This window comes from Xyrauchen texanus, chromosome 43 (genome assembly GCF_025860055.1).
Source record: "Xyrauchen texanus isolate HMW12.3.18 chromosome 43, RBS_HiC_50CHRs, whole genome shotgun sequence".
Lineage (NCBI taxonomy): Eukaryota > Metazoa > Chordata > Actinopteri > Cypriniformes > Catostomidae > Xyrauchen > Xyrauchen texanus.
In genome coordinates this window covers 32,914,097-32,931,596 of record NC_068318.1, presented here as the reverse complement: position 1 = coordinate 32,931,596, position 17,500 = coordinate 32,914,097, and the positions used below count along the sequence as shown (strand labels likewise).

Sequence of the window (17,500 nt, the reverse complement as noted above, 5' to 3'; positions counted from 1 at the left end):
TTGATAGAAATGCAGTTAATGAGAGTTAATTACTGATACAATAACTTCCAATCTCTCTCTCTCTCTCTATGTCTCTCTCTATGCTCTCTCTCTATGTCTCTCTCTCTCTCTATGTCTCTCTCTCTCTATCTATCTATCTCTCTCTCTCTCTATGTCTCTCTCTCTCTCTATGTCTCTCTCTCTCTATTTATCTATCTATCTCTCTCTCTCTCTATGTCTCTCTATGTCTCTCTCTATGTCTCTCTCTCTCTATGTCTCTCTCTCTATCTATCTCTCTCTCTATGTCTCTCTCTCTATCTATCTCTCTCTCTATGTCTCTCTCTCTCTATGTCTCTCTCAATTGAATTCAATTCAATTCAAAATTGCTTTATTGGCATGACTGTACACAATACAATATTGCCAAAGCTTGGAATACATAGAATAATTATAAATAATTATATGTCTCTCTCTCTCTCTGCATGTCCATACTGTTATATTTGTGCTGGTATTGACCAAAAAGTCCCCTGGTGATATTTGCATGTGATTATTTATTAAGTTTGTGTAAATGAAATATGAGTATTGTCAGGCTTCATTGCTTTCATGATAATGAACCTGTTTGAGAGATCACATGATGCAGCAACATTTCTTTCTGTGAGTTTAATTGTGTGCATATGTGGGTGATAAACAGTAGTTGGTGGTAAAGTCAAAAATAGGAACTTCCTGTGTTTGAACGGCCGATGTTGACTTTGCACTTCATGTTCAGAATGGTTCATCTCTCATCTGTAAGCGGGGCAGCAGATCATTTCATAAAGTCATCACGAGTAATAAGTAAACTATTCATAAAGTCATTTATATTTCCAGCACACGTGATCCTGATGATATAGTCAAAGACGTTTGACGTGCAGTTTTTGAGGCACCGAGGAATAGAAAAGGAGTTCAATTATTTCAAATGTAACTTTTAAGCCCACAGAAGTGTGTAACATTATAACACGTCTTTGTTCTTCATAACGAGCCGTTCAATCAGGTGAAATGAAACGATATTAATAGCACTCACACTTGTGAATTATAGGGATGACCCATATGTGCCAAACGCTGCTTTGCATTGAAAAACAGCTCGGACGGATGCAAGAACGTGTTCTGTGTGAACGTCCCCTACTAAACTTCAAATAAAACGCTTTTATGCAACGAGCAGGAAGAAGAGAGACCGGGAGAGAAAAGGCTTAACATGATAATCGTGTATTTCTCATTGGATTGGTGTCGTTGTTTTGGCATTAAATAATGTTTATTATGAGGGAAATGCAAGAAAATCACATTTAAAAAGAGTTTTAACTACAACTGTACTTTTATTTTGAATTAATGCAGTAATGCAGTTTCTCTCTCTCTCTCAATTCAATTAAATTGAGTTTTATTGGCATGACAAATTGTACATTGTATTGCCAAAGCATTTATATGAGCATGAAAAATAACAGTAGAACAAATTCTGTATTGAACAAATGTGAAAAAAAAAAAAATATATATATATATATAATAATAATTAACAGTGTATATACTTTCAGTAGTGTGTGAGTGAGCGTGTGTGTAGTGTGTGTGTGTGTGTGTGTGTGTAGTGTATGTAGCGTGAGTGTGTGTGTGAGTGTGTGTGTGTGTGTGTGTATGTGCGTGAGTGTGTGTGTGAGTGCGTGTGTGTGAGTGAGTGTGTGTGTGTGAGTGGTGTGTGTGTAGTGTGTGTGTGTGTGTGTGTGAGCGTGAGTGTGTGTGTGTAGTGAGTGTGTGTGTAGTGTGTGTGTGTGAGTGTGTGTGTGAGTGTGTGTGTGTGTGTGTGTGTAGTGTGTGAGTGAGTGTGTGTGTGAGTGTGTGTGTAGTGTGTGTGTGTAGTGTATGTAGCGTGAGTGTGTGTGTGAGTGAGTGTGTGTGTGAGTGTGTGCGTGAGTGTGTGTGAGTGTGTGTGTGTAGTGTATGTGAGTGTGTGTGTGAGTGAGCATGTAGTGTGTGTGTGTGTGTGTAGTGTATGTGAGTGTGTGAGTGTGTGTGTGTGAGCATGTGTTTAGTGTGTAGTGTGTGTAGTGTGTAGAGTGTGTGTGTAGTGTGTGTAGTGTGTGTGTAGTGTGTGTGTGTGTGTGTAGTGTATGTAGCGTGAGTGTGTGTGTGAGTGAGCATGTGTTTAGTGTGTAGTGTATGTAGTGTGTGTAGTGTGTAGAGTGTGTGTGGTGTGAGCGTGTGTAGCGTGCATTGTGAACGTGTGTGTGTGTGTGAGTGAGCGTGTGTGTAGTGTGTGTATGTGTGTGTGTGTAAATGGGCACATCACTGTTTGGTCGACTCTTCCCTCTTCTTGTGGCAGGATTTGATGTATTTTGTCTCTGTTCAAGTAAATATTGAGCTTGTGCATCATTCTTATTGAAGTTGGGACAAATCATTTCAAATTTGGGAAAGAAGTGTTTTCGAATATCATTATAATTAGGGCAGGTGGTGAAGAAGTGCAGCTCTGTTTCTATTTGTCCTTGGTTACAGTACGGGCATAACCTGCCCTCTCTGGGCATCAGCTCTGTCTGTATCTGCCCTTCTCTATCATCAGTGCTGTCTGTCTGTCTGTATCTGCCCTTCTCTATCATCAGTGCTGTCTGTCTGTCTGCCTGTATCTGCCCTTCTCTATCATCAGTGCTGTCTGTCTGTCTGTCTGTATCTGCCCTTCTCTATCATCAGTGCTGTCTGTCTGTCTGTATCTGCCCTTCTCTATCATCAGGCTGTCTGTCTGTCTGCCTGTATCTGCCCTTCTCTATAGTCTGTCTGTCTCTCTCTCTCTCTGTCAGTCAATGGCAGAATTCAGGTGAAAATGCACCAATTATATCGAAGAATCTCCAGTTTCACAGAACAGCATCCAGTGCAGTTAAAGAGAAACTAATGACAGAAGATTCTGGACTTCTGGAGCAGAAACACAAGGGGGTAAACTGAGGGTACATGCGAAATTAAATCCTTAAACGTCGTTATACACAAACAGCCCTGGGAAAAAGGAAGCATATGTGCATATAACTGACTACACCACTGTGTGACACCTGTCAGTTCTACATTTGATCAATCATTGATGACCTGATCACACACATCACGCACACGTCTGTCTGATGTGAGCACATCTGGAGCATCTGCAGTAAGACTCGTCTCAGATGTTCATCAGATGTTCAGCACATGTCGTTCAGATGTTTGGAGATGTACGTGTGCTATCGGGGAATCAAACACACGCATGACCTGTGGAGGTTCTGCGGTACTGAACGATTGCTTTACTCATATTCTCATGATCTTTCAACAATACTCAGAGGCAGGAGCTTTAGGGAATACCCTGGCATTACCATGGTACAGTGGCATAGTTAAGGGTGGGCATGGACTCAATATAGACCCATGCCCGCCCAGAGTATTATTCGACTTCAATTTACAAAGTGTTTTAAAAATGCATCAATTCTGATTTCTGAAAGTGTGAACTGTTTGAATGTGACGCTTCTCTGTTGTGAAGGAAAATCTGGTAAACAAACAAACAAACAAACAAATAAACAAACATGACATTACTACAGTCATGTCCTAAACAACAAACCCTGAACGAGTGTTTAAAGGGTAAATGCCTCCTTCATAGCGGTGTTGAGCAGATCTGATGTTTAGCGAGAGCAAGTGGAACATCTGATTGATAGAAACAGTAAAACGACGATTCACTTCCTCAATTATGGGGAGTTTGAGGTCAAACCAGGAAGCACTAACACACTTTAAAACCAGTTTTAAAGAAAGTTCATGAACATTCAAATATTGTAATGATATTTCCAGAAGTACTATAAACACACGATTACTCGACTGAAGCCGTGATTAAACGTCAATAATCAGTGAAATCATGTATCTGTACAGATGATGTCATGTTGAAGAGACGGTTCAATCGATGTCAAACACACACAATAATATCAAAGCCATTGTAGCGAGATCAAAGTTTGTAGAAACACGACTAGAGAACAAAGTTTCTTGTTTTACTTCATCAGCTCAATACATGATATATAATGATATAATTCACATCATAATAATAATCTCAGTCAAAAATACATTAGTTCATGTTTACACAAACAAACTAAATAATACAACAAAAAAAATACCATAAAGCAGATCAAAGACATTTTATGAGCTTCATGATTCTTCATAATAAATGAAAAGGAACTTCATGAGTGTTGAAATATTAAACATCATAAGGGTGAAATAAATCATTAAATGTACTTACCTCATTATAGATCGGTTGATTCTTGTGTGCTACTATCAATAACTCACATGTAGAGATCGAACCATCTTGTGTGTGAGTGTGTGTGTGTGAGTGTGTGTGAGTGTGTGTGTGTGTGTGTGCGCACATCCGCTAACTGTGAACTTACAACTGTTTCCTGCTTTCACAGAGGGAAAATCATACACTAAAAGTGTTTTCACTATCATTAATTCATCATCTTCATGAGGCTCAAAATCTAAAAATGACATTTGTGTGCTCGTGCATTTACTATTTTACATATATTGAGTTGAGTGTGACAGTAAGGCACTAAGATTTAGAGAAATTACAGAAAGTCTTTCAACTTAATTCAAACAAAAACTCGAACCATGACCATGAACAGCATCAACTCAATGGATTTATGTTCAGTTTATAAATTAATTGTCTACACTCAATGTTGTTGGTCAAGTCTTGAAGTTGAACAATAAACCATAAGAACTCAATTCCTCATCTTGTGTCAGAGTGTCTGGTGTTGAAATCATGAGCTCTTTTCTGACCTCTAGTGGATGATTGCTGGAATTGTCTAAATCTCACACAAACTCTTTTCTGACCTCTAGTGGATGATTGTAGAATTATCTAAATATATGCAAATTGTTTTCTGACCCCTAGTGGATGATTGTGGAATTATCTAAATCTCACACAACTCTTTTCTGACCCCTAGTGGATGATTGTGGAATTATCTAAATCATACTGACTAGTGATGATTGTGTTTCTAAATCTCGACCCCTAGTGGATGATTGTGGAATTATCTAAATCTCACACAACTCTTTTCTGACCCCTAGTGGATGATTGTGGAATTGTCTAAATCTCAGATAAAACGTTTATTTTACGCAATCATTCATAAATCGTAAAGTTTAACATAAGTTCACGGGCACCCCTGGTCACCCCCTAGCTCCACCCCTGCCCAGAGATGTACATAGTTAGTGACAAGCATTCACTTTTATTAAATATATCGATCAATGAGTAGCTTGTATAGCTTGTTTAACACCTGTAGCACAGATGTTAGCGTAGCAGCGTTGTTCCTCAGTTGGGTTGCAAGGAGACGTCTCTGGTGACACTCAAACCGCTGTTATGCTAATACAGCGTTACAGTTTGGGGTGTTTAAACATCATTTTCCAAGCATCTGGCAATGGAAATCCTTTATGGTCAGAGATCGGAGAACTCAAGTAGGAAAATACCACATCACACTTGAATGAGTCTCCCGCTAAACTCCGCCTTTGACATTGACCCCTCAATCCCCAGTCGGCCATCTTTGGCCCAAGGGTAATCGGCGTGCCAATAAGCCCAGAGGAGGCACGATTAAGCCGCAGAAGCGACAGTGGCGACGCAACGGGCACTGGCACGGACACTGTTTGTGACTATGTGCTTGTACCTCTTGTCTTGTTTTCTGCTTTGTTTGAATTTAAACAAACAAACAAACAGCTTTGTGTACTCAGTGGCTGAGCAGAGCGTCACGGCTCACTGGAACAGGCAGCTGTTAAAACCACAGACTTGAAATGTACAGTGAGAGAGAATCAGTGTAACTCGCAGCTCATCAGTCCTGTGTCAGTGTGTTTGATTCAGCCGACTCACTGAACATTCACTGTGTTTGTCTGATCGCAAGTTTATAACGCAGCACAATTCTGCAGTTGTGTAATGTTATTTGTGCAAGTAAACAATCAATGACAATTAACCTGAATACTCTCGGCTAGTTATGTTGCTATCGAAGCCGTTTGTGGCTCATTGAAAGAGACATCAATGATTGTCTGTGCTCAGAATGCTTTCGTCAGGTAACGTCCATCAGCCGAGCAGCTCTTCCGTCCTGTGGGTGTGGTTCACATCACAAACAGAGACATTTAACAGTCAAACATTGTGCCCTCTCTCATGTTTGAGCAAGCCACTGTTCAAAGAGCCATGCAAATCCCTGTGTAGTGTGTCTGACTGTTTCACCGGTTTACAGCGATACAGAAGTCACTAGATCATCTGTATTATTCTCTGTAGAAACCACAATCCATCGGTGGTGTTCGGTGACTCAGATCGTTCTCCGTCAGAGAGTTTGGGAAGCTTCATGAGCGTGTTTCTATATGAGTTATGCAATGTTTTGTCCCTGGACACGGGAGGTATTTGCATACAGTTAGAGCGAGTCTGTGGAGGACGGCTGTGTACAGTACTCTAGTGTACGGCCTCTTTTACCAGCGCTGGAATATCCTGCGTTCTCTTCACCAGTGGAAAAGTACAAAACAAACACACAAATGAATGTGGGCATCCTGCCAACTGTACCCGCACATCTCCATAGATAAGCTCTAGTCTTGTTGTTTAATTAGGGGTTTCCAAACAATATCAAATGATTATTATTTTAATAACCTCGTGATATAAATGCAGAATATTTAATCTCGATCATTCTCTGGATCACATTGAAGGAGTGCACACTTGTTGTCTGCTCTAACACACACATTTAAAGGAATAAATCGTAGTTTTGTCGAGTCGTTCAGATGCAGATGTGTCTACAAAGTTCTCTTATGGCCACATTGGAAGAGAGAAGAGTCTACATGGCTACTATTAAGGATGCTGTTCGACAAACTTTGCTTTCTACAGTTTGCATAATGGCAGAATGATGCCCGTCGATGCTTGGGGCGGCTGTAGCACAGGTGGTGGAGTGGGTCGGCTGCTAATTGTAGGATTGGTGGTTTGATTCCCAGCCCACATGACTCCACATGCTGAAGTGTCCTTGGGCAAGACACTGAACCCACAGCTCCCAATGGCAGACTAACACCTTACATGCAGCTCTGCCGCCATTGGTGTGTGTGTGTGTGCGTGTGTGTGCATGCGAGTGTGTTTTTGTGTGTGTGTGTGTGAGAGTGAGTGTGTGTGAGTGTGTGTGTGTCTGTGTGTGTGTAAAAATGCAGAAAGTTTTCTGTGAGGGTTAGGTTTAGGGGTAGGGTTAGGTTTAGGGGATAGAATATAAAGTCTGTACAGTATAAAAACCATTATGTCTATGGAAAGTCCCCATAAAACATGGAAACACAACATGTGTGTGTGTGTGTGTGTGCGCGAGTGTGTTTTTGTGTGTGTTTGAGTGTGTGTGTGTGCGAGTGTGTTTTTGTGTGTGTGTTTGAGTGTGTGTGCGTGTGTTTTTGTGTGTGTGTTTGTTTGAGTGTGTGTGTGTGAGTGTGTGTGTGTGAGAGTGTGTGTGTGAGAGTGTGTGTGTGTGTGTGAGGGTGAGTGTGTGTGAGGGTGAGTGTGTGTGTGTGAGTGTGTGTGTGTGTGAGTGTGTGTGTGTGTGAGTGAGTGTGTGTGTGTGAGGGTGAGTGTGTGTGTGAGTGTGTGTGTGTGTGAGTGTGTGTGTGTGAGGGTGAGTGTGTGTGTGAGTGTGTGTGTGTGTGTGAGTGAGTGTGTGAGTGTGTGTGTGAGTGTGTGTGTGTGTGTGTTTGAGTGTGTGTGTTTGTGCGTGCGAGTGTGTTTGAGTGTGTGTGTGTGAGGGTGAGTGTGTGTGTGAGAGTGTGTGTGTGTGTGAGGGTGAGTGTGTGTGTGTGTGTGTTTGAGTGTGTTTGTGTGTGTTTGAGTGTGTGTGCGTGAGGGTGAGTGTGTGTGTGAGAGTGTGTGTGTGTGTGAGGGTGAGTGTGTGTGTGTGTGAGTGTGTGTTTGAGTGTGTGTGTGTGTGTGCGAGTGTGTTTTTGTGTGTGTGTTTGAGTGTGTGTGAGTGTGTGTTTGAGTGTGTTTGTGTGTGTGCATGCGAGTGTGTTTTTGTGTGTGTTTGAGTGTGTGTGTGTGCGAGTGTGTTTTTGTGTGTGTTTGAGTGTGTGTGTGTGCGAGTGTGTTTTTGTGTGTGTTTGAGTGTGTGTGTGTGTGTGTGTGTGTGAGAATGGGACACAGTGTAAAGCACTATATAAGTGCAAACCATTAACAATTCAGAATTTAGAGCAATGAGCCCAACATAGTCCAATCTGCATCAGCGAGGTTATTTTCATTGCATATGTCACACCTGCCCTGAAACACACACACACACACACACACACACACACACACACACACACACACGGCCCATGCATTAAATGTGAGAATATACTATATGTGTTTTGATACAGTTGGAGTGACAGTTAACTGATGAAAAAGCTTTTGAGTCGTCCTGCAGCAGCGCAGAATAAAAGCACACCTGTTCGGACGAGAGAAAGGCATCCATTCACTGGAGGTTAACAGATAGTCAACAGTAAAAGAACCTCTTTGAATTGCCTTTGTGCGAGTTTAGGTGACTTAAACCCGACAGACAATCAAGTGGAACTTGTAATAAAAGCACACTTTTACTAGCAGTGTGGCAGTGCGTGCTCCTGTTAGAGCGACGGTGCCCTTCACCCCGGCACAACCAGAGGGGCATTTGCATGGCAGGTCCAGTTAAATGAGGAGACCAGATTCACACAAGCTGCCATGCAAACCAGCGGAGCAGCAGTTAAAACACACACACACACACACACACACACACACACACACACACACACACACACACACACAGGTGTGTCTTCCTGCCGCAGCTTCTCTCGAGACATATGAAAATGAGCTCTGAGATTTACTCTCGAGACATTAAATGAGCAGCGAGCGAGTGGTACAGGTCAGTGGACAGGTTCACCTGCGCAGGTGTGAGCAGACTGCAAGTGCTCGGATCACATTTAGGCTTCTGTAGAAACACAATTAAAGTTAGAAGGAGGGAATTGATTTAAAGTCTCTCAGTGAACTAGTGCTCAGAGAGTCGAGGATGCCGCGTGCGTTTCTGGTGAAGAGGAAACAGGCCGCAGGTGCCGGATGGCAGTGGAAAGAACCGGACTCCAGCATCAGTTCCACATCAGGTACCGGATCTACATTATGATGTCATAATCAAGACGTTCATGATATTTGAAAATACTCTGATGAGCATGTTAAAGGAATATTCCGGGTTCAATACGAGTTCAGCTCAATCAACAGTGTTTATGTTGTGTTTATGTTGATTAGCACAAAAATGTATTTCGACTCGTTCCTCGTTTTCTTTATAAAAGCACAAATGTGTGTTCCAGTGAGACACTTACAATGGAAGTCAATGGGGGCAATTTTTGGAGGATTAAAGTCAGAAATGTGAATCTAATAATTTAATAAAAGCACTTACATTCATTCTTCTGTTAAAACTTGTGGATTATTTCAGCTGTTCTTTTTTAGTGTAATTTCATCATTTTTAGTGTTTATGGCGTTACGTCGTCATGGCAACGAAGTTGTAAATTGTCTCTATCTTCACACAGATGTGGTTATTAAGTGATTTAATGACAGTAAAATCATGTTAACACACATATTGTTTATGTCTTGTGTCTATACTTGTGAAACAGTATTTTAATGTTTACAGATTAAACCCCATTGACTTGCATTGGAAGTGTCTCACTGGAACACACATTTAATCATTAGTTTTTCATGATTGTGGTAACATTTTTGCTTTTAAAACATGTATACAGTATATATATGTATATATACATACACACTTGCATAATTTGTGCTTCAGGTAACGCATCTGCATTATGATGTCATAATCAAGACATTTATGATATTTGACAATTTTCGGGTTACTGTTACATGTACAGTACAGCGCTCGTGCAATGCCCTTAATGAGACAAAGAGAAAACACACACTCACATGATCATGAACTAAAGCACTTTTGTTAGTGTACCTGGACCGCTGTTTTCATGAGCATCACAGGAGTTCTCTTAATCACTGTTTTGATAGTCAAAACTGCTGTCTAGGTACGAAGCTGAAACACTAAATATGCTGTTAATGTACACATTGTTTTTTTTTGACAAATGTAAATAGATTTGAGATGTGTCAAAATGTCTTTTTTTATTACACTTAATTCATGTCTCTTAAAGTAGTACAAATTGGTAATTGTTTCTCCTAGACAGTAATGACATTAAATGGAGGTTTTTGCTGAATTCTTCTGCTTCTCAGATGTTTCTCTTCAGAAAAAGACTACAGTATTCACATGAGACCACAACAATGTTCTCAGATTTAATACAAATCAATAAATCTGCAATCAAAAGTCAGAGATCTCAATATGAGCTCAAATACTACTCATCAAATTCTCCGAATAATAATCCCCATGCCATCTACATTCAACTCATAGCTCTTAGTATATGTAAAAAACTGACTCATGTGAGTCTATTTTTAATTCTGCTGAAGAAACATCTGAGAAAATGTTGATACTTATTTGAAACAAAATTGAGGTTGTATTTGTTTACATTATTAAATACATTAGATATCATTGACTAACAATGAACAATTATTTCATTTTATTTTAAGCATTTATTAAACCTAATGTTAACTTGTCAAAACTGTATCGTTAATTGTTTATTAATGTAGTTAATAATACATTATCTAATTTTAACATACAACTTATAGTGCAAAAAAAAAAAAAAAAGGCAGATTTAGACAATTCCGCAATCATCCACTAGGGGTCAGAAAAGAATTTGCATATATTTAGATAATTCCACAATCATCCACTAGGGGTCAAAAAAAGAGTTTGTGTGAGATTTAGACAATTCCACAATCATCCTCTAGGGGTCAAAAAAGAGTTTGTGTGAGATTTAGACAATTCCGCAATCATCCACTAGAGGTCAGAAAATAATTTGCATATATTTAGACAATTCCACAATCATCCACTAGGGGTCAAAAAAGAGTTGTGTGAGATTTAGACAATTCCGCAATCATCCACTAGGGGTCAGAAAAGAGTTGTGTGAGATTTAGACAATTCCACAATCATCCACTAGAGGTCAGAAAATAATTTGCATATATTTAGACAATTCCACAATCATCCACTAGGGGTCAAAAAAGAGTTGTGTGAGATTTAGACAATTCCACAATCATCCACTAGGGGCCAGAAAAGAGTTGTGTGAGATTTAGACAATTCCACAATCATCCACTAGGGGTCAGAAAAGAATTTGCATATATTTAGATAATTCCACAATCATCCACTAGGGGTCAAAAAAGAGTTTGTGTGAGATTTAGACAATTCCGCAATCATCCACTAGAGGTCAGAAAATAATTTGCATATATTTAGACAATTCCACAATCATCCACTAGGGGTCAAAAAAGAGTTGTGTGAGATTTAGACAATTCCGCAATCATCCACTAGAGGTCAGAAAATAATTTGCATATATTTAGACAATTCCACAATCATCCACTAGGTGTCAAAAAAGAGTTGTGAGATTTAGACAATTCCGCAATCATCCACTAGGGGTCAGAAAAGAGTTGTGTGAGATTTAGACAATTCTGCAATCATCCACTAGGGGTCAGAAAAGAGTTGTGTGAGATTTAGACAATTCCGCAATCATCCACTAGGGGTCAGAAAAGAGTTGTGTGAGATTTAGACAATTCTGCAATCATCCACTAGGGGTCAGAAAACAATTTGCATATATTTAGATAATTCCACAATCATCCACTAGGGGTCAGAAAAGAGTTGTGTGAGATTTAGACAATTCTGCAATCATCCACTAGGGGTCAGAAAAGAGTTGTGTGAGATTTAGACAATTCCGCAATCATCCACTAGGGGTCAGAAAAGAGTTGTGTGAGATTTAGACAATTCTGCAATCATCCACTAGGGGTCAGAAAACAATTTGCATATATTTAGATAATTCCACAATCATCCACTAGGGGTCAGAAAAGAGTTGTGTGAGATTTAGACAATTCCACAATCATCCACTAGGGGTCAGAAAAGAGTTGTGTGAGATTTAGACAATTCCGCAATCATCCACTAGGGGTCAGAAAAGAATTTGCATATATTTAGATAATTCCACAATCATCCACTAGAGGTCAAAAAAGAGTTTGTGTGAGATTTAGACAATTCCACAATCATCCACTGGGGTCAGAAAAGAGTTGTGTGAGATTTAGACAATTCCGCAATCATCCACTAGGGGTCAGAAAACAATTTGCATATATTTAGATAATTCCACAATCATCCACTAGAGGTCAGAAAATAATTTGCATGATATTTAGACAATTACGCATTAGTATACGTAAAAATCAACATTAACCAGCATTAATAAATGCTATAAAAGTGTTATTCATTGTTAGTTCAAGTCAACTGATGTAGTTTCTCTTTAATGTAATCTCACTTCACTGAAGCATAATGTTTTGTGTGTTTGTTTTCAGCAGCTGTACAGACAAACAATGGTGCTGATCTACAATCAGTTCCGGACACCACTCTACAGTCTGTTCATAAACGCACACCTGCTCTGGAGTCAGTCCGTGTATCTCGTACTGTTGATTATGGGATGGAGAGAGTTCAACCTCAGCAGGTGCCACAGAGTTCTCGTCGTCCTCCTCCTCCTCATCCTGCTGCTTTAACATCAGCACCACAGAACAAGGTATTGAGTAAATACAGCAGCCCTGCAGAGTGAATTACATTAGATACGAGCTTATGATAGCAAGAGTGATCTAGTGTGACTAGCTCTGTTGTTTCACCATTTCAAACATTTATACTTAAGTAAACTCATTTCTCTGTCTCTGGTTCAGGGGCGTGAATCGGCCGCTGTCTCAGAGTTTCTGTGTTCTGTATGTCATAAAGTGTTTCCTCTGCAGCGCATGTTAACGCGTCACCTCAAGTGTCACAGTATGATAAAGAGGCACCCCTGCAGATACTGCGGGAAAGGCTTCAACGACACCTTTGATCTGAAGAGACACATGAGAACTCACACAGGTGACAATCACATCTCACTCACTAAAAACTCATCACAAGCTATTGAACACTGATATTGGCTGTGGTCATGTTAAAGATGACCAAATTCATGTACCATGACATTTACACTACATTGAAGTCTATGAAGCGAGTGATATTTATACGCGTAAAGGGTCATCACATGACTCGTGTCAGTGCTGCAGAATACATTGAAGTCTATGAAGCGAGTGATATTTATACATGTAAAGGGTCATCACATGACTCGTGTCAGTGCTGCAGAATACATTGAAGTCTATGAAGCGAAAGTGATATTTATCATCGGATAAAGGGTCATCACATGACTCGTGTCAGTGCTGCAGAATACATTGAAGTCTATGAAGTGAGTAATATACGTGTAAAGGGTCATCACATGACTCGTGTCAGCGCTGCAGAATACATTGAAGTCTATGAAGCGAGTGATATTTATACATGTAAAGGGTCATCACATGACTCGTGTCAGCGCTGCAGAATACATTGAAGTCTATGAAGTGAGTGATATTTATACGAGTAAAGGGTCATCACATGACTCGTGTCAGCGCTGCAGAATACATTGAAGTCTATGAAGTGAGTAATATACGTGTAAAGGGTCATCACATGACTCGTGTCAGCGCTGCAGAATACATTGAAGTCTATGAAGCGAGTGATATTTATACGTGTAAAGGGTCATCACATGACTCGTGTCAGCGCTGCAGAATACATTGAAGTCTATGAAGTGAGTGATATACGTGTAAAGGGTCATCACATGACTCGTGTCAGCGCTGCAGAATACATTGAAGTCTATGAAGCGAGTGATATTTATACGTGTAAAGGGTCATCACATGACTCGTGTCAGCGCTGCAGAATACATTGAAGTCTATGAAGTGAGTGATATACGTGTAAAGGGTCATCACATGACTCGTGGTCAGCGCTGCAGAATACATTGAAGTCTATGAAGCGAAGTGATATTTATACGTGTAAAGGGTCATCACATGACTCGTGTCAGTGCTGCAGAATACATTGAAGTCTATGAAGCTGAAAGTGATATTTATACGTGTAAAGGGTCATCACATGACTTCGTGGTCAGTGCTGCAGAATACATTGAAGTCTATGAAGTGAGTGATATTTATACATGTAAAGGGTCATCACATGACTCGTGTCAGCGCTGCAGAATACATTGAAGTCTATGAAGCGAAAGTGATATTTATACTGCAGTAAAGGGTCATCACATGACTCGTGTCAGTGCTGCAGAATACATTGAAGTCTATGAAGTGAGTGATATTTATACGTGTAAAGGGTCATCACATGACTCGTGTCAGTGCTGCAGAATACATTGAAGTCTATGAAGTGAGTGATATTTATACGTGTAAAGGGTCATCACATGACTCGTGTCAGTGCTGCAGAATACATTGAAGTCTATGAAGTGAGTGATATTTATACGTGTAAAGGGTCATCACATGACTCGTGTCAGCACTGCAGAATACATTGAAGTCTATGAAGTGAGTGATATTTATACGAGTAAAGGGTCATCACATGACTCGCGTCAGCGCTGCAGAATACATTGAAGTCTATGAAGCGAGTGATATTTATACGAGTAAAGGGTCATCACATGACTCGTGTCAGTGCTGCAGAATACATTGAAGTCTATGAAGCGAGTGATATTTATACGAGTAAAGGGTCATCACATGACTCGTGTCAGCGCTGCAGAATACATTGAAGTCTATGAAGCGAGTGATATTTATACGTGTAAAGGGTCATCACATGACTCGCGTCAGCTCTGCAGAATACATTCATGTCTAGGATGGGAGTGATATTTATAGTCATGCAAGTTTTATTAAAGAAGAATGTTTTAGTTGTAAAAAGTGTGCTGTGGCAGAAAAAGGTTGAGAATCACTGCTTTATCTCCATGTCTAATGAAATGTTAGAAGCACACTTTATACTCTCAATAACACAACCCATGTCATGTGCAGGTATCCGCCCGTACCGGTGTGAGCTGTGTGAGAAAGCGTTCACACAGCGCTGCTCTCTGGAGTCACACCTGCGGAAGATCCACAGTGTCCGGCAGCAGTACGCGTACCGTCAGCGCCGCTCCAAGATCTTCGTGTGCGAGGACTGCGGCTTCACCTCCAGCCGCCCGGATGAGTATTTCATGCATGTGCGACAGCAGCACCCGAGCAGCCCGGCCCTCCGCCGCTACTACCGCAAACACATGCTGGAGACCCCCGCACAACACGGCATCCGCCCGTTCATGCTGTACCCCGCCGCGGGACTCTACATGTGAATCTCCGCTGGAACTGTGTTCACTCAATCACTTCATCCATGTGTCCATACTGACCTGTATTATCTGGATATGAGTTGCACTGTGTGTTCAGATGCCACATTTACAGAACATTACATCTCTCAACATTATTTCAAGCTGATGTGTGTAGTTTTTTCGATGTTAAATTAATCTCTCCTATCCCAGCTTAATAGACAGGGGTTACACATGAACCATTAGTAGGCTGATTATCCCCGAAATGTGTATACACTGTGTCTACAGCACTTTCAATATTGTCTTGTTTGTACGAGTGACCCGTTCAGCTCAACGCAGCAAAACCGGCTCAACCAATGGCATGTGTTGGGGGGTGGGGCTATCTGTGTGTCCGACCAATGGCAGATGAAGGGTGTATTTGAAAAGCTTTTTTAAAATTTTGCAATTCTGTTTGGTTTAAACTAGTGGCGCAGAAATGACACACGTCAGCTTTAAACATATTTAATCAATCTAAAACAACTTTCATAGGTACACTACATGTACACGGACCAAACGTGTGTGCTGTGAGAATTCTGCTTCATTTATAGAGATTAGAGGCAGTTCATTGTTGTCAATAAACACTGTTTATTATCACCTGTTTTAAAAGACAATTAAAGATTGTAAACATGAATCAAGTAACACTACAGGAAAATCTTCAAATCAATTCATCATTGTTATAACGTTGATGTATAAACCTGTTTGTTTAACCTCCCGAGACCCGAGCACGAATGCTGTGTGCATTTTCCATTTCCCTTTTTGATTTGTAGGGAAGTAGCACTAAATAAACATGCTAAAAAATATTTGCTTTTTTTTTCTAAAGCAAATTGTTTTCCTAATAATGCATGTCCTCATATGTGGACAGCGGGACTAAGTTGTGAAAATTGAAATTATACCAAACTATATAAAGTCTTATTATTATTTATGTTTGCAGGAGTGTTGATTATTCATGTTTATGAGATGTTACAGACATTACATCATAAATTATCATAATCAATTCAGATTTACAGTAATGTCCAGCATCATCCAATCACTGCCAACCATGTTCAAATAAAATGATCCATTATAAATGTTGAATCTATGTACTGATGATCATTGTCCCATGTGTGTCAAACATGTTGAGAGATCCAAACATCATCTGCAGCTGAAACTGAGTGAACGCACTTAACTGCATAGAGAGCTATAGGATGCTCCCTTGCTCCCTATTTAGTGCATGACTTAACCTCCAGTGTGCCGTCTGTCTGCACTGGTCTCAGAACAGTTATAGGAGAGCTATGGGATGCTCCCTTGCTCACTATTCAGTGCATGACTTAACCTCCAGTGTGCTGTCTGTCTGCACTGGTCTCAGAACAGTTATAGAGAGCTATAGGATGCTCCCTTGCTCCCTATTTAGTGCATGACTTAACCTCCAGTGTGCCGTCTGTCTGCACTGGTCTCAGAACAGTTATAGGAGAGCTATGGGATGCTCCCTTGCTCACTATTCAGTGCATGACTTAACCTCCAGTGTGCTGTCTGTCTGCACTGGTCTCAGAACAATTAGAAATGCATCTTATTATCATCATAACTCAATTTAAAGCCTCTGAAAGCTATTTTTTTTCTCAATGTGAAAGTGCACAGTACATCTAGAGTTAATGAAAAACTAGTGCTATTGTCCACTCTAGTGGTCACCGTGTTTAACAGCGTGCCGTTTCACAATAAATCACTCAAATTTGAAAATGTAATTTGGATGAAACTAGAGACTCGAATCTTTTGGCTCAAACAGGTTTCAATGTCAAATCTTAATGAGGTTTCAGACCAGATGCAGTTTTGTTGGTGTTTCTCCCAAAGACAAACTCCGCTGTGATCAGCGCCATGTTGTTTTATCACATGAATCTGTGCATCGAAAGTTGAACCCTTTACTGACAGCACAGAGTGTTCTGAACGGAGATCAGTTGGTTTAAATGAATTTAAATAATGTGTTGCATATAGCCAAGCCAAAATAAAATGCACACGCATGTGGACGCGGGGTCGCACAAGTTTAAAGCTTCTAATATATTAAATACTCTACAAAAGAATGAAAAGCAACAGAAGAGATCTGTACACATTTCATTGCTGCCGTACAGCAAGTTTAAAATACTGTTCTCAAAAATCATGAAATGCAATAAAACATTTATAAAACCAAATCTTAATAATTTCTGAAAAAATTCGAATGCTACATTGTTCAGTCTATACTGCATTTGAATTAAGCTTATATATATATATATATATATATATATATATATATATATATATATATATATATATA

At 40.1% G+C, this 17,500-nt stretch overlaps 2 protein-coding genes across 4 annotated transcripts in view; one reads left to right on the top strand and one right to left on the bottom strand.

Moving 5' to 3' along the window:
- Positions 1 to 4,345, bottom strand: part of LOC127635596 (vasodilator-stimulated phosphoprotein-like) — a 22,550-nt gene extending 18,205 nt beyond the window's left edge. Inside the window, exon 1 of the mRNA XM_052115734.1 lies at positions 4,223 to 4,345. Within this exon, the coding sequence (XP_051971694.1) occupies positions 4,223 to 4,227 (5 nt within the window). The 5' untranslated portion in view covers positions 4,228 to 4,345. The remainder of the gene's footprint in view (positions 1 to 4,222) is intronic.
- A 4,479-nt stretch (positions 4,346 to 8,824) lies between these two features.
- Positions 8,825 to 16,627, top strand: LOC127635602 (putative transcription factor ovo-like protein 3). 3 transcript variants are annotated; one of them, XM_052115744.1, is made up of 4 exons: positions 8,825 to 9,072; positions 12,392 to 12,603; positions 12,752 to 12,935; positions 14,900 to 16,627. In XM_052115744.1, exons 1-4 carry the CDS (start codon positions 8,982 to 8,984, stop codon positions 15,208 to 15,210), a joined length of 798 nt encoding a protein of 265 aa, XP_051971704.1. In that variant the 5' UTR covers positions 8,825 to 8,981; the 3' UTR covers positions 15,211 to 16,627. The 3 variants fall into 3 exon arrangements, with proteins under 3 accessions (XP_051971704.1, XP_051971706.1, XP_051971703.1); XM_052115746.1 differs by having other exon boundaries at positions 12,389 to 12,603; positions 12,818 to 12,935; XM_052115743.1 differs by having other exon boundaries at positions 12,389 to 12,603.
- Positions 16,628 to 17,500: the final 873 nt, after the last annotated feature.

What these genes read in the sequence shown, in the direction of transcription:
- LOC127635602 (XM_052115743.1), top strand. Translation starts at nt 8,982, where the DNA reads ATGCCGCGTGCGTTTCTGGTGAAGAGGAAACAGGCCGCAGGTGCCGGA. An exon ending in CAGCATCAGTTCCACATCAG is followed by an intron (nt 9,073 to 12,388) that starts GTACCGGATCTA and finishes GTTTGTTTTCAG; the next exon opens with CAGCTGTACAGACAAACAAT. An exon ending in CATCAGCACCACAGAACAAG is followed by an intron (nt 12,604 to 12,751) that starts GTATTGAGTAAA and finishes TCTCTGGTTCAG; the next exon opens with GGGCGTGAATCGGCCGCTGT.